The sequence below is a fragment of the Lampetra planeri genome, chromosome 5, assembly GCF_965212315.1.
Source record: "Lampetra planeri chromosome 5, kcLamPlan1.2.h2, whole genome shotgun sequence".
Taxonomy (NCBI): Eukaryota; Metazoa; Chordata; class Hyperoartia; order Petromyzontiformes; family Petromyzontidae; genus Lampetra; species Lampetra planeri.
The window spans coordinates 22902750-22917730 of NC_136111.1; the positions used below are offsets into that span (position 1 = coordinate 22902750).

At 48.2% G+C, this 14981-nt stretch overlaps 1 protein-coding gene across 5 annotated transcripts in view; it reads right to left on the bottom strand.

Moving 5' to 3' along the window:
• LOC144719162 (phosphatase and actin regulator 4-like) overlaps positions 1-10953 on the bottom strand; it is a 33864-nt gene extending 22911 nt beyond the window's left edge. For 2 of the 5 annotated variants that reach the window (XM_078595037.1, XM_078595035.1), the window contains exon 1: positions 9129-9421. In XM_078595037.1, the coding sequence (XP_078451163.1) occupies positions 9129-9144 (16 nt within the window). In that variant the 5' untranslated portion in view covers positions 9145-9421. Of the gene's footprint in view, positions 1-3781; positions 4201-9128; positions 9508-10896 lie in introns of those variants that run through there. The other 3 variants (XM_078595038.1, XM_078595034.1, XM_078595036.1) reach the window with 2 other exon arrangements.
• Between the last annotated feature and the right edge of the window lie 4028 nt (positions 10954-14981).

Consider the following 14981-nt stretch of genomic DNA (forward strand, 5'->3'; position numbering starts at 1 on the left):
ACGATGACTATTTTATGTCACGTGTGGAGCACACGCGAGTCACCACGGTGTCTGGTGATAAACACGTAGGTGCGCACGGGCCACTGACACAGACAGCCTTCAACACAAGCCTACACTTCTGACGCCGATTAATGTCCCTTTACAAGCGGTCACGTTGTGAGCTGCGATCACTGATGAAGTCAATATCCCCAGCTCAACCAGAAATGTTACAAGCACCCTTTTGGTCGGGCAAAATCTAACTCTGCAGCAAATATCGCATTGTACCAGGATCAGCATGCAGTACGATACAGTGATGTACGGTGCTTTCAAATGTCATGCCAGTCGAATGCTGCTAATCCAGGAAATCACTGGGCGCACCTATTTTTCCTCCATATTTGTAGATTGCGCAACACTTTACATCACACCGCATCACTACTTTCTGTCGCTGACATTGTTTGAAATGCTTCTCCTCGAATTTATTTAAAGCAGTTTCTTTTCCGTACCAAAGTAAAAAAAAATCTACGCATTTACACAAACTTATAAAAACACCTTTCACCTGAGTATTGCGTACATTCTCAGCAATAATGTGTACGTTTTTGCTAAACTGGAGTAAGCCAGAAAATGTTCCACCACGACTGACTTGAACCTGCATTCATCGCGAGTACTCCTACTACAGCACTGTAAAAAGGCATGCGCAGGACCAATGCTGCATTATTCACTTATTTAATAGGGCACAATGGTGGCGCGATGTTAACTACCTCGCCTGCTGTGCAAGAGGTCGTGGGTTTTCATCGCAACCCTGATGCCTTTATAGTTGGAGTTTGCGTGTTCTCTTCGTGGTCGTGTGGATTGTCCTCCGGGTCCTCCGGTTTTTCCCTCCACATTCAGAATCAACATGTGTTTAGGGTATTTTGGCTGCTATACATTGCCACATGATGAGCCACTTTTTTGAGATATTATTTGTGGCCAGGTCGCTTCTGAAAAAGAGCTGTATAGCAGCTCAGTCGTCCTTGCCTAGTATGTTTTATCTACTAACCATGCGCTTTGTCAAATGAAAGCATTCGCCTTTGCTTGTGGGGAAATGAAATTCTGTAATTAATAAGGGGTCCATTTTGGCCTTTTCCACAGTCGCGACCCTTAAACAATGGAACAGGAAGCACCCACAGCAACCACTACCAAGCAAGGTCTAGTAATATAGCCCCTGGATTTGACTCAACACCCTCACAGGGGGGGGTGGCAGGTTACGGAAGTATGGCTGTTTGTGTAAATTGTTCATGGTACTATGAGTGACCACAGACCATAACTATATGACAAGTGGTTTCCTTTCATGTTGTCATGCTGCGTGTTATATTTAACACAAGAGTCAGTTTTTTATATGCTGCCATTGTAAAGCATAAACTGGGTGGAGGTAGTAAAAAAATATATACCTTGTAGATTGACCACTAAATTTAGATTTTAATTGACAGAACCGAACTGTTTGTCCGTTGTAACATCTTTACTCAAAGTGCAAGGATATATATTGTTCGGACCGACATGGAGTGGGAAGGCCTTCATCCACCTCGGATTAGCGCGGGTGGCTACGTGAATTGTGAAAGAACTTCAACATACAAACAGTGGATAGATAAAGAACTGTTAATGACCACATTAAATGTTGTTCACAGTACAACAAAACGAATATCGTGTTATCAGTAGATATATTGATGGAAATTCTGCAATCAGTTGTTTGTAATTGCATTAAGCGCATAGTAGACAGAAATCTACTTTAATAGTTTGTACCCTAACGCCAAACAAACTCTTGATGGCCTTCACCTTGTTACTGATTGTCAAAAAATGCATTTCATCAAGAGTTAATGCTTACTACAAGTTTGCTGCATTGCCATGCAGGCGCCTCGGAATAAAATGAATGGGTAACAGCTGAGGAGTGCAATAGCCGCTTCAAGGAAGTGTGGCGTGAGGGTCACAAATAAAGACACACGCACCACTCTTTTGCCGGCCATGGGACACTTATAAAGACGGTAGTGTAGTCGATGTATTTTTAATCGGACTGCTTAACCTCGTAGCACATCCAACAGACACAAACTACTACACAGCACTCGGCTGTAATTCCGCGGTTTGCAAGCAAACATGTGAACCCACCGCTTCTTACAAAACAGCAGCACCCGTCTTTTTACATTCCTGTACGCCATGCAAGTCGTTTCTCGGTTCTGTTCTGCTCAGACACACCCCAACCCAAGCTTGAAAAAAAATATCTGAAAAGTATCTGCGACTAAACACACACAAACACACAAACACACATATACAACATCGTGAAGTCTGCACTCTTCGTTTTAACAGCCAAGTGTAAATGTCAAAACACGAGTCCATCGCTTCGCTACACCGTACAGATGTCACACGGGAATCCGTGAGGACAGCATGACGGGCGGTGTTTCTTACGAGATACACCAAACCTGAAACACTCTGTGGGATTCGTCACCAAAGCCGCACTGAAAACGCAGTAGGTAAATGCAAATGTTAAATGCCCTGCTGCTGTTGCAATGAACAAACCAGTGCACACGTGTGTGCAAGTGCTCTGTGTTGGCGATGAAAAAGTAACCCGGCTGCGTACCGTTGCAATATTTTCCTTAAAGAAAATAAAACTCATCTCATCGGGTCTTAGAAGGCAAAGCAGGTTTGGAACCTGGGCAGGTCGTCACTACGCGGTGGACAGCAGAGGGGGGGGGTGCAGCAGAATCCATTGCTGAACGTCACTTCTATGCTTCCACATCCTCTCTCTCTCTCTGCCGTCACAACCGACATTGACCAACGTGGTGAAGTATGGCCAAACAACCCCCCTCGGTGTGTGGGGAGGCCCTCATCCAGCAGCAGACTCACACATGGCCTGTAAAAGACTGTACATGCGACATCCCACCACTGCTCTGTAATTACACAATAAAAATGAACGCTGATTCTCTGATTAAAGTTAACTGTGCGCGCAAAGTGCTTTACGATTTAAATTGCTTCACGCAGCCCTATACCGGTATGAGAAAATAATGCAGAACACTCCACATATACTACATTGGACTAATGTACTGTACCCTAATGTGTATACAGCACTGTGTGGAAATGACAATACTTTACAACGCACACCTGTGCTAGGGATTGTTATACGGCATAGACACTTTCTAAACAGGCCTGTATTTGAGACACTATGTCAAAATAACAATACAAAGTACACATTTCCGTTAACAAAAATGACACACGCACAATGTGTATCACGTAACAAAACCCTTAATGAATATAAAATGTATTACTGGATGGACACATGAATACACGATAACAACTGTTTTCAGGAATCAGGGTGGCCAAGGTGCTCAACTCTGTGTGAAAACACACACCTCAATGTACAGGTAGCCACCGACAGCGCACAGGTAACCACCAATACTGCACCTGCACAGGTAACCACTGACACTGCACCTGCACAGGTAACCACCGACAGTGCACAGGTGACCACCAATACTGCACCTGCACAGGTAACCACCGACAGTGTACCTGCACAGGTAACCACAGATACTGCACCTGCACAGGTAACCACTAACACTACACCTGCACAGGAAACCACCAATACTGCACCTGCACAGGTAACCACCGACACTGCACCTGCACAGGTAACCACCGACAGTGCACAGGTGACCACCAATACTGCACCTGCACAGGTAGCCACCGACAGTGCACCTGCACAGGTAACCACCGATACTGCGCCTGCACAGGTAACCACCGATACTGCACCTGCACAGGTAACCACCGATAGGCCACATGTACTCACAGTCAGACTCGGAGCTTGAGCCCTCGACGGGAGAGGCGGCCTGGCCCATTCTTCTTGTCCCAACAACTCGCTGCTCTCACAAATGCCCCTGGGCAAAACACAACCCGAGCCTGCGCTGACTTGTTAGAAAGTCAGTGTTAGAGCACTATACTGGAACGTTTAAACACACAACACAACAAGTGTGTGTTGTGTGTGTGTGGTGTTCCGTTGTCTTGACAGGCCGGCCTTCCGTCCCCGAAGTGACCCACAACACTCCTCCTCTAGGGTGCAGGCCGGGCTCAAAACTTCACTGGGAACTGTCCGCACGCTGCGCTGGGGACGGCAGTGTCCCCGTGTAGCAGGCGGGTAGAGACGACGTCGCGGAGACGTCGTCACACGGAGGAGGGCTGCCGCGATGTGGCCACGGCAGCCACTGGGGCTGGGAGCCACCCACCACCCCCCATAACCTACCGCCCCCCTGTGACACGAAACATTCCACGCGTTCTTATGCAGATCGCCCCGCACTTAAGGTTGCCCTAGCAAGCAAGAACAATCAAGCCTCCAGCGGCCCTTGATCTGCTGCTAACCTCCTAAAGGATCAAGCTGAAATCGTGTTCAATTTAAGAACAAAATGCTTATACTTTTTTTCGTGAAACGTACACACACACAAAAAAATATCGCGGACTTTAACGACACATTCATTATGGATAACATTGGTCGCGAAAGCCTACGTGTTAGACCGAATAACACACGCTTGTCTTGCACGACTTGCAGAGTGTGCCGAGTCAGAGAGACGGTGACCCCTGGGTGATTAACTGGCGGCCATGCCCCTCTGACCCTGCCACAGCCCAACCCTCACTTTCCTTGAAAGCCAACAAGCAATTACTTCATCTGGACCTCAATTATATGGGCAGCAGATTTTTCCCTTTAAGGCTGTCCCATCCCCCCCCCCAGCTTCCTCAAACACTGCCGTGATTAGCAGAATGTCTCCAGGGTGACAGCCGAAGATGGCACAGCGCAGACACGTCATGCGCGGCTCACAAGGGAGCCCGATTTCCATGCCTTCTAACAAATACTAAGATATGCGGGCAAGATGAAGACAAAGACGGACGTGGTGGGGGAGGGGGGGGGAGTAACATAGAGGAGTAGACCCAGCTCAGTATGGGAAAGATCACATGTGCTGAGAAGGTGTTTTTTGGTTGAGATTGCGTGTCGTAAACCCGCCACTACCCAAAAGAAATGTTTGTCATGTAAACAGAACGTGCCAATTAGTTACTACTCCAGGACATCGGTTGTGTTGGAGTAAACCCACAACATTTACCATTTGAGCATAGTGACGTTTCGCTGGCGATTACAACCAGTCTCATCAGGCGATTTGCCAGAATTGTGAAGAAGTCAAATGCATTTTGACCGTCGGCCTCCGAACGCGGAGACGACACCAACAGATCTGGCATATCAACGATTAACCAGCCCAAAGTCACATACTGACTCACTTCTGCATTCTCAATAAACACCCATCAGCAGGTGGTGACGACTCCCCATGTCACTTCCAGCTTACCTGAGGCTTCAGTCGCAGTACGTACGTTGTAAACAATCCCCCGCTTACTTTACACAGAACAGTGCAAAGGAGTGACGCCAATTCTAAAGATATTCTGCTGCACTGCAATTTGAAACAAATATAGCCAAGTGTATACTTATATTGTGATCTAACTTGGGCAACTCCAAATACTGTACAAACATTTACTAATGAGGGCTGCTCGAAGAACGACAAGCCCTCCAGAGAATCTCAGCACGAGCTTTTTTTTTTAACCCAGGCCTGGAAATAGTTGTATCTGGTGGTTAAAATTATGCAAACCTAAAATATATATACGGTACTGTAAATAGATGCTGTATTCAGAAATCATATTCAAATGATGGCTGCCAAATATGTCAAGCCAAGAAGATCTACTCTTTTTTTTAAACCTATGTAGATGCAAACTTGTATCGAGGTTTAGAATGACGGGTACAAATAACATCAGATCAATCTATCAGGTACTTTTTTGAAGAATGTTAATTTCTAAACATTAACACCCACCAGCGTACAGGAGTTTATATATCTTAACTTGGAAAGCTGCCAGTACGGTCGAGTACACTGCTGCACAGAAACATGTTCCAATCCGTCTTTGGTTAAAATCCTGGCAGATGTTGAAATGCTGCACTCAATGTAATCGATCGTCTGCCATTACCTCGCTTCGAGAAACAAACTTTTAAACTGGCAAAACCTGTTGTTACAGTATCTACAGTGCAATACTTATCAGACGAATAACAGCTTTTTAAAGTCAAACTGGACCGAATTCTTAAACATACCTTCCGTAGCACATAAGAACGGTATTGCAGTGCTATAGCAAATCACTCCGGTATTGTCATATCAAGATGAATACTGCATCTATCTTGATACTGTATAGATCTCCGATGTGTACTGTATGTTGTCCAACGTTTCGTTTCACGCGCTAGGAGCTTCCGGAGGGAAAATTCAGCTCAGGAACTTTACAATAAAATAACACATCAGAGAGCTATACAGAACAACCCGAAGCACAGTAACGTTAAATTCGCTCATGTACAGGAGCTCGATGGGTTTTTGTATTGCAAGACAGAGAGATGGCGACAGCCTTGGGCAGCCCTTCATCAAGCAGTTGATTGAGCATGGCTGATTGTGCTGAAAAGCCAAGAAATGTCAGCCTGCTCCCCCTACAAACAATGACCGAGGGGTCGGGCTGGCCGTGCCGTGGCGATGAAACATGGCCATGCTTTGTCACTTGAAAGCTGTAAAATCGCCAAGGTGTCATGCACAGATTATGGAAATAAATGGAGTGACTAGTGAACGACCGTGACTTACTGCACGTGAAAACCACCACCTATGAATCAGTGCTATAATCAGCACATAACACAAACACGTGCCATTTTCATTGCAAGGCACTCGAACCCCCGCATGGCCGGGCTTCAGTGTTGGGTCTGATCTGGTATCCTTGTTGGTTGTACTTTGCCCTGCCATCATATAACAACTTCGGAATGTACTTGTAGGGTTTACTGTTTTTAAATTCATGAACATTACGCAGAACTCATGTTGTCAGTGGGAACCAATTTCGCAGATCCCATTATCCGTGGGGTCATCCGAGATCCAACTCCTCTTCTCCGCAGGGTAAAACGAATCACGGTTAACCCACAGATGATAGGATGAATTTGCCGTGCGACAACTCTCATCCGTGAAAATATCGCAAATAATAAAGAGTAATGACGCAACGTGCGTTACCCGCGGATAATAGGTGAAGTCGAGCATGAAACTCTGCTCTTATCTGTGGGGAAACAATAACATGCATTCCCCTATACATTATAAGTAAAATCACGGATAACGGCAAATAGTAATACGTGAATTTAAATAGTTTTCACGTACTCTAACAGTTGCCGCGGATAATAGGAGCCACGAGTAATAGGGCCGCGAATACGAGACCTCGAAAACACAAATGTATGACATGACAATTCACTGGTACTGCATTGTATTGCAGTACTACGACTCAACGTTGTAAGCTACCATAAGCAGATCGTACTACACCACAACACATGACTTTAAACCCTCTGTGCATATTGGAATGACAAAATGATTAAGGATGACTAATAGAATACACTGTACAACGTAAGCACACGGACGGCATTTGGCAGGGCTGACGACGACATTAGTGCAGGTATTCCCATCACTCAGCAACGGGTGATGCTGCAAGTGCAGTCTTCAAACAAATTATTTAGGCAAATATCTCACAAACCAATGTTCTGAGAAGGTTAGGTGATGAATACTGCATTCCAAAATGCGTTATCTTCCCACAGTACAGTACCGAGTTACAATCAGATTGAGGACAACACCCACAGTAAACTTCGAACGTTGGACCAACGATGGTCCGACGTTACAATTTTACTGGGGCACCTTGTGTAAAAAAAAAATACTAAATATTTGTTGTACTTAACAAACGAAGAATAGATTCCTGTATATGTGTTTTTTTATATGCATATGCGAGAATAGTGGCACGGTTTTGTCCGAGACTGCCACTCTCAACACTGCTGAGTGTAGCGGCCTCCAGTGGCGAAATCGTTACATTAATGGAACATCACACGAAGAGAGAAAACGTAGACAATTCGTACTACACGCAATTCATTATTATAATTACAGATTAATTACTGCTATGTAAAATAGGAACAGCAATGAAGAAAACATAGAAATAAGGATAAAATCAATTGTGTTACATTTAAAATATTTGCACAAAAATAAATCTACGTTACAAAATAAATCCCCGCGTCGTGAGCCAGGCAGATTGGTTTCGTCTGATCATTGTAGAATTACAAAACATTAAACAGATACAGGGTGATCATTGCACTAACATGTAAAAGGACACGTCAAATGTACACAAAGACAAAACAGTAAACTTCCGTTAATGAAGTGCCTTTATACAACTCAAAATTGGACTTCTAAAGGACGTACTGGAATAATAACACGTGCATAGATTAGGATGTCTTCAGCCAATTCGTGTGTATTATACAATCTGGTGAAACCGGAGCATCCGGAGAAAAACTATACAACTATTTTTTTTTATTTTACAAGGTAAGGCCCACTGAGCTAATGTAGCTCTTTTTCAGACCATCACAAATACCGGCTCAGCGAAGTGGATCGTCATGTTGACATTTAGAGCAGCCAAAAACTCTCAACGCGTGATGTTGACTCGAAATGTGTAAGGGGAAAACCGCGGAGGGCCCAGAGAAAAATCCACGGGACCACGGGAAGAGAGACACGCAAAGTCCAATATACAACCGGGTGTTGTTAGTGTCGGGATCGAGCCCACGACCTCATTGGTATAGCAAGCGAGGTAGTTAACGTGTGGCCACGCAAAGTCAGGGGTCACCATCACCCCATACACACGTACAGAACACGTACACATGCACACACGTGCTGTCCCTTCCTCCTCCCGTACTATATACACATTCAGTCCTGCACTCGACTGGATAGAATCCTCAGACTTGATCAATCGTGGCAGGACGCTCCTGAAACTGAGTCATGGGACTCAGGTGATGATAATAAATCATATAAGTAACAAATACTAGCCAGTCGAACTACAACGCCACCTCCGGAGTACGCCATCACACCGCACTCGACTACACTGCATTGAGGCCCTTTGCACTCTCTATACAGCAGCACATCGCCTCCTCCTGGGCCGAGAAACATCGTACGGTCAACAATCGTGTACAAACAAGATATAAACCAACAACGTGGAACGAACGTACGGTATGTCGATTGATTTGTTTAAAAGACAATTGTAAGCGACATCTGCTGTGCGGGTCGACTCACTTCGTTTGACATCCATGTTCAGGTGACGACGGTGCCTGGGGCAGAGTGGTAGTGGTGGTGGTGTTTTTTGTTGTCGTTTCCCGCAGCTTGATAAAAAAGGCAGCAAACGCGGGCGAGGAGCCTTTTACAACAACAAAAAGGTTGTGCAACCAAGGGATGCACGAAAACTCATCCAGTCGTCGGGACGTAATGCTGCGAACGCCAGAGGGCCCCGGGTCTCACGTCGAAAGCCAGCGAAGCCGGGGCCGGGCCAGAGCAGATTTGTGGCCACCGAATTCAGCGACGGCAGTGGCAGCAACTCCCTCGCAGAGATCCACACCTCCACGTCTGCCGCTGCTGCTTCATGAAGATCTGGTCGAACCAGTTTTCCGTCCCAAGTCTGCACCGAGGGAGGGAGGAGGAGGGGAGGGGTGGGCGAAAGTGTTCGTAACACGAAGAGCCAATTGCCTTCACGGTAAACAACTTTACAGTGCAGCACTTAACAGAAGACAAATATATACCCCTCCTCCCCACACAGCCACCCACCATCACCCCCGTGTAGTCTCATCAGACTGTCTGTCGGGGGAAGTTGCCGTGAGCGAGTAGGCAACCGATGAAGGCCGGGCACTTGTGGCCAGCACCACGCCCGACCGCCTTTGTCCCCCCACTACGCACCAGGAACTCACTTTGAGGCCGAGTCGACCTAGGGGAGGCCCAGAACAGGTTCAAATGATCGTCACCGGTGTTGACCCTGACCGGGAATTGAACTCGTGGCGCCGGGCTTCGCAGTTCAACGCGCTAACCACAATACCCACCGCTCCCCCGCACATCGCTTCGAGGAAGCTCTCAAAATCCACAAGGGCGGTAGAGTCGTGGTTGGCCCCACTGTGAGCCAAGATAAACTCCGCCAGATATAACGCACATGCCTGCATAATGACTCAGTCACTCAACACCGGCCGGCTTAGGAGGCCGCACGCACTCGCGCGCTCCTCTCGTTAGGAGAAAGACCGAGACGGGCCGTCATCGTGATGGGCATCAACTTGCAGACGGGCGCAGTGGCCCAGAAATTCTCTCAGTGGCCCAGAAATTCTCTCAGTGGCCCAGAGATTCTCACAGTGGCCCAGAGATCCTCTCAGTGACCTAGAGATTCTCACAGTGACCTAGAGATTATCGCAGTGGCCCAGAAATTCTCACAGTGGCCCAGAGATCCTCTCAGTGACCTAGAGATTCTCGCAGTGGCCTAGAAATTATCGCAGTGGCCCAGAAATTCTCGCAGTGGCCCAGGTATTCTCACAGTGACTCAGAGATTCTCACAGTGGCCCAGAAATACTCGCAGTGACTCAGAGATCCTCTCAGTGACCTAGAGATTCACACAGTGGCCCAGAGATCCTCTCAGTGACCTAGAGATTCTCACAGTGGCCTAGAAATTATCGCAGTGGCCCAGAAATTCTCGCAGTGGCCCAGATATTCTCACAGCGACTCAGAGATTCTCACAGTGGCCCAGATATTCTCACGGTGACTCAGAGATTCTCACGGTGACTCAGAAATTCTCGCACTCCGCTCACTCGAAGTTCTATTCCGGGCCACGAATCCCACACTCAAGTGCGCGAGCGAAATCTGAACTGTATCTGCCCACGCCCGCAAGCTTCGCCAAAGCCCCTTCCTTCACTGCCCAGCAGCCGTGAAGTACGGTCAAACAACTCCCTGACATCCATCCACCAGGGCACTCACCCAAAAAAGTAGGAGTGGGCCGTACATTACTGGTCTACCGTCTGGAGGAGCCACTCACCCAGGTGACGCGCGTCCACTGTGGAGGAAGGAGGCTGCAGCTGCCGTGGCTGGCAAGTGAGTGAGTGGGCGCTGGCCGACTTGTTGTCGGCTCCGAGCCCAAATGTGCCCCGAGAGGATGGAACGAGCGGACGTCACGTTACAGGATCCGCCCCTGCTCGCTCCGGACAACCGCGGGCAATAATTGAAGGGGGCCGGCGACGGGCATCGTTTAAAAACACCCCCCCCCCCGCCATTCACGTTGCACCTCGCCCACCCCCACCACCATCATCAACCACGCAGAGCGCACGCGTCAGCAGGCCCACAGCAGCATCGCCTCCTCGCCGGGCCAGGGGCGCGGGGGCTGCGGGGGCACTGTTTAACACAGGTGTGTGGGTGGGTGGGTGGAGGAGGGAGTGTTTCATACAGATGTGTGGGTGGGTGGGGGAGGGAGTGTTTCACACAGGTGTGAGTGTAGGTGGGTGGGGGAGGGAGTGTTTCACACAGGTGTGAGTGTAGGTGGGTGGGGGAGGGAGTGTGTGAGAGGGAGTGTTTCACACAGGTGTGAGTGTGGGTGGGTGGGAGAGGGAGTGTTTCACACAGGTGTGAGTGTAGGTGGGTGGGGGAGGGAGTGTGTGAGAGGGAGTGTTTCACACAGGTGTGAGTGTGGGTGGGTGGGAGAGGGAGTGTTTCACACAGGTGAAAGTGGTTAGTGCGCTGCGCTATGAACCTGGCGACCCGTGTTCGATTCCCGCTCACGGCCAACACCAGTGACGATTATATAAACAGGTCCCGGGCCTCCCCTAGGTCGACTCAGTCTCAAATGAGTACCTGGTGCGGTGTATAAACATCGCCACTGGGGAGACAAAGGCGGTCGGGCGTGGTGCTCGCCACCCACCCCCTCGCGTGCCGTTCCGGCCTTCATAGGTGCTCGCTAACAGCACTTGCCCCTACAGTCTGTTAAAACTGCTCTAGAGGAGTCGTACACCCCTAGCTGCCATTCATATTCAGTGGCCTAAAATAAAAATGTTTCACTCCGGATGACCACTGCAAAGTATGATCTGTGTTTTGATTTAGTGTGATCTTAAAGGTGTATTGAAAATGTTTGATACTCCGACTTATGCCCCTGCTGTTGTGGCTGCAGGGTTTGGTGGTACATATTGTTTATGTCGTTTATTGTGAAGATTCGGTCATAGTTCCTATGATCACTGTTACATTGCTTTTATGGCTTTATTTTGGTGATTTAAAAAAGTTTTTTGGTTTGACCATGTTTGTTTGTTGTAGTACGGAGTAAGACTGATGGCCTTAATCTAAGTTGTCTTGTGGTTGTTGTTGTTTGACTTGCATCCCACTGGGATTTTTGCACACAGCGTTGGTGTACGGTGCTTTTTGTGGAATATTTTGCTGTCTTTTCTTGGATTTTCTGTTTGCACAGAGTCACATAGTCACTTTAAGATGTTTTTGTTTCATGTTTTTGTTTGTTGCGGTTGCACCCGATTCAAGAGCCGAATGGCTCACAGGGCGATACCTAATAAATGAAACTGAAATGAAAGGCTATATGGGGGTTCTGTCTTGTTTCACACACGCGTGTGGGTATAAGAGAGAGTGTTTCACACACACACGCGTGTGAGATGGAGTGTTTCACACATGTATGGATGTGTGAGATAGTGTTTCACACGTGTGTGGGTGTGAGAGGGAGTGTTTCACACAGGTGTGTGGGTGGAGAGTGTTTCACACACGTGTGTGCGTGTGAGAGGGAGCGTTTCACACAGGTGTGGGTGGGAGAGGGAGTGTTTCACACATGTGTGGGTGTGAGAGGGAGTGTTTCACACAGGTGTGTGGGTGGAGAGTGTTTCACACAGGTGTGTGGGTGCGAGGAGTGTTTCACACGTGTGTGGGTGTGAGAGGGAGTGTTTCACACAGGTGTTTGTGGGTGTGAGGATTGTTTCACACAGGTATACGTGGGTGGGTGTGAGTGTTTCACACAGTTGTGAGGAGTGTTTCACATAGGTGTGGGTGTGATAAGGAGTGTTTCACACATGTGGGTGTGAGAGGGAGTGTTTACAGATACAATTGGAGGTTGATCGATGCCCGGGTACGGTCAAGGGATGGCTCCCTATTGCTCAACCACGTTATGTATGCCGATGATCTGGTGATTGCTGCTCACTCAGATGAGGAGTTGGAGGCGCTGCTGCTGAAACTGGAGCTTGCCACTAAGAGGTGTGGGGCTTTACCATCAGCCCCACCAAAACTAAGCACCTGCCTGGGTATTTTGTACCACCGGGCACTCCACCCCCACAACTCCCAATCAGTGATGGGGCAGTAGTGGAGAGAGTGGAGAGTTTCCCATACCTGGGCAGTGTGCTCATGACCGGCTCCGGTTTAACAGCGGATGTCTCACTCCGAATCAGTCGAGCGGCAATCTTTTCATCGGTTGCGTAACGCTATGTGGAAGCTGCCTGGTCTGTCGCTCCGCACGAAGCTTCAGGTCTTCTCGGCCACAGTCATTCCCTCCCTTCTCTACGCTTGCGAAACGTGGGCCCCCCGAATGGAGCATCTTCGCCGGTTAGAAACATTTAGGTTGGCCAGCCTACGATCCATCCTGGGTTTAACCAGGCTGGATTGTGAGCTCACAAATCCTTGAAAAATCTGGGCAAAGTTCCATCGGTGAGCTCCTCCAGCAGGCAAGGCTGCGTTGGCTGGGTCATGTAGCCCGCATGCCCAGCCACCGCATGATTTTGTTCGGCCAGATCGAGGGGGCTAAACGGGCGCGGCACGGGCTAGAGAAGAGATGGAGTGATGTGGTACAGGAGGATGTGGAGCTGAGTGGACTTGCCGATGACTGGTACCAGCGGTGTCAAGATCGGCCTCTGTGGAGGAGGCTCGTGAAGGACGCTACTGGGAAGTTGGAGGCAGTCGCCCTCCAACAACAACGGAGGGCGGAGGAGCGACGCTCACAACAACGAGCGGAGTGCCGGGTGGCTAAAGCACAGCAAGTTGGCACAATAGGGGGCACAGGTGGTGCATCAGCCAGTCATCTTGGTTATCTCAGTCAGTCGACCCGTGGCACCTGCTGGGTCTGCCGTGACCTCCTGCCAGCGGGCGTTCGACACTTCACGTGGCCTCAACGTGCACCTAGCCTGGCACAAGCATCGTGGTGACGTCACCGCCACTTAGTGACGAATAGCGGTTGTTTCACACAGGTGTTTATGGGTGTGAGAGGGATTGTTTCACACATGTATGTGGGTGTTTCACACGTGAGAGGGAGTGTTTCACACAGGTGTGTATGAGGAAGTGTTTTAATACAGGTGAGTTGGGTCTACAAGGGAGTGTTTCCCAGAGTTGTGAATGGGTGTGCGCAGGAGTGTTTCACACAGGTATGAGTGGCTGGGTGAGGGAGTGTTTCACACTGGTGTGGGAGGGTATGAGTAGAAGTGCTTCACACTGGCGTGTTGATCTTACACGACTCGTGTGAGCCATGGCCAGGAATCAGCCGGGCTGCCGATTCATAGCTCAGCACGTTACCATTGCATCACCATTACACCTGCAGAGAACCATATCGTCTATAAGCATGCATGTTGTGCATGTTTAGCTCTGCTTTGGATATATTTGTTTGGTCATCAGTTGTATAGTCAACATATATTTGGAAGCCACCGAAGCTATGCACTTTAAAATCTAGACTGAAAACGAATTTCTTTACAGCTGCCTTTAGTTTGTCCTTCCCTCGCAACCTCCCGATTAGTACGGTTGGCGACGTACGGTGCAAAAGAAGTTAAACATACATACGTATCAAGTACCATTGTGTTATGACTTCGAGATGCTGATGTTGCTAATTTCCATGGCCATTCTGTTTGCCACCACCTGGATAATTACCTCAAAGCAATGCTCGCGAGAACACGTCTGAAGCGATGTCTGGTTATTGATTTACCATCACTCAATTTGCTTGCAACTCACAAGAGGTGGCATTGCCCGCATCTGTTCAGGGTAGTTACAGTACAGGTCTTTGATAGTATCAGGTATTACAACATTTCTGGATCTCCAGACCACTGCCAATAATTTATACAGGGTTGTCCAAAAGTCAGGGCACAGGGTTTTAATTTATTTTAA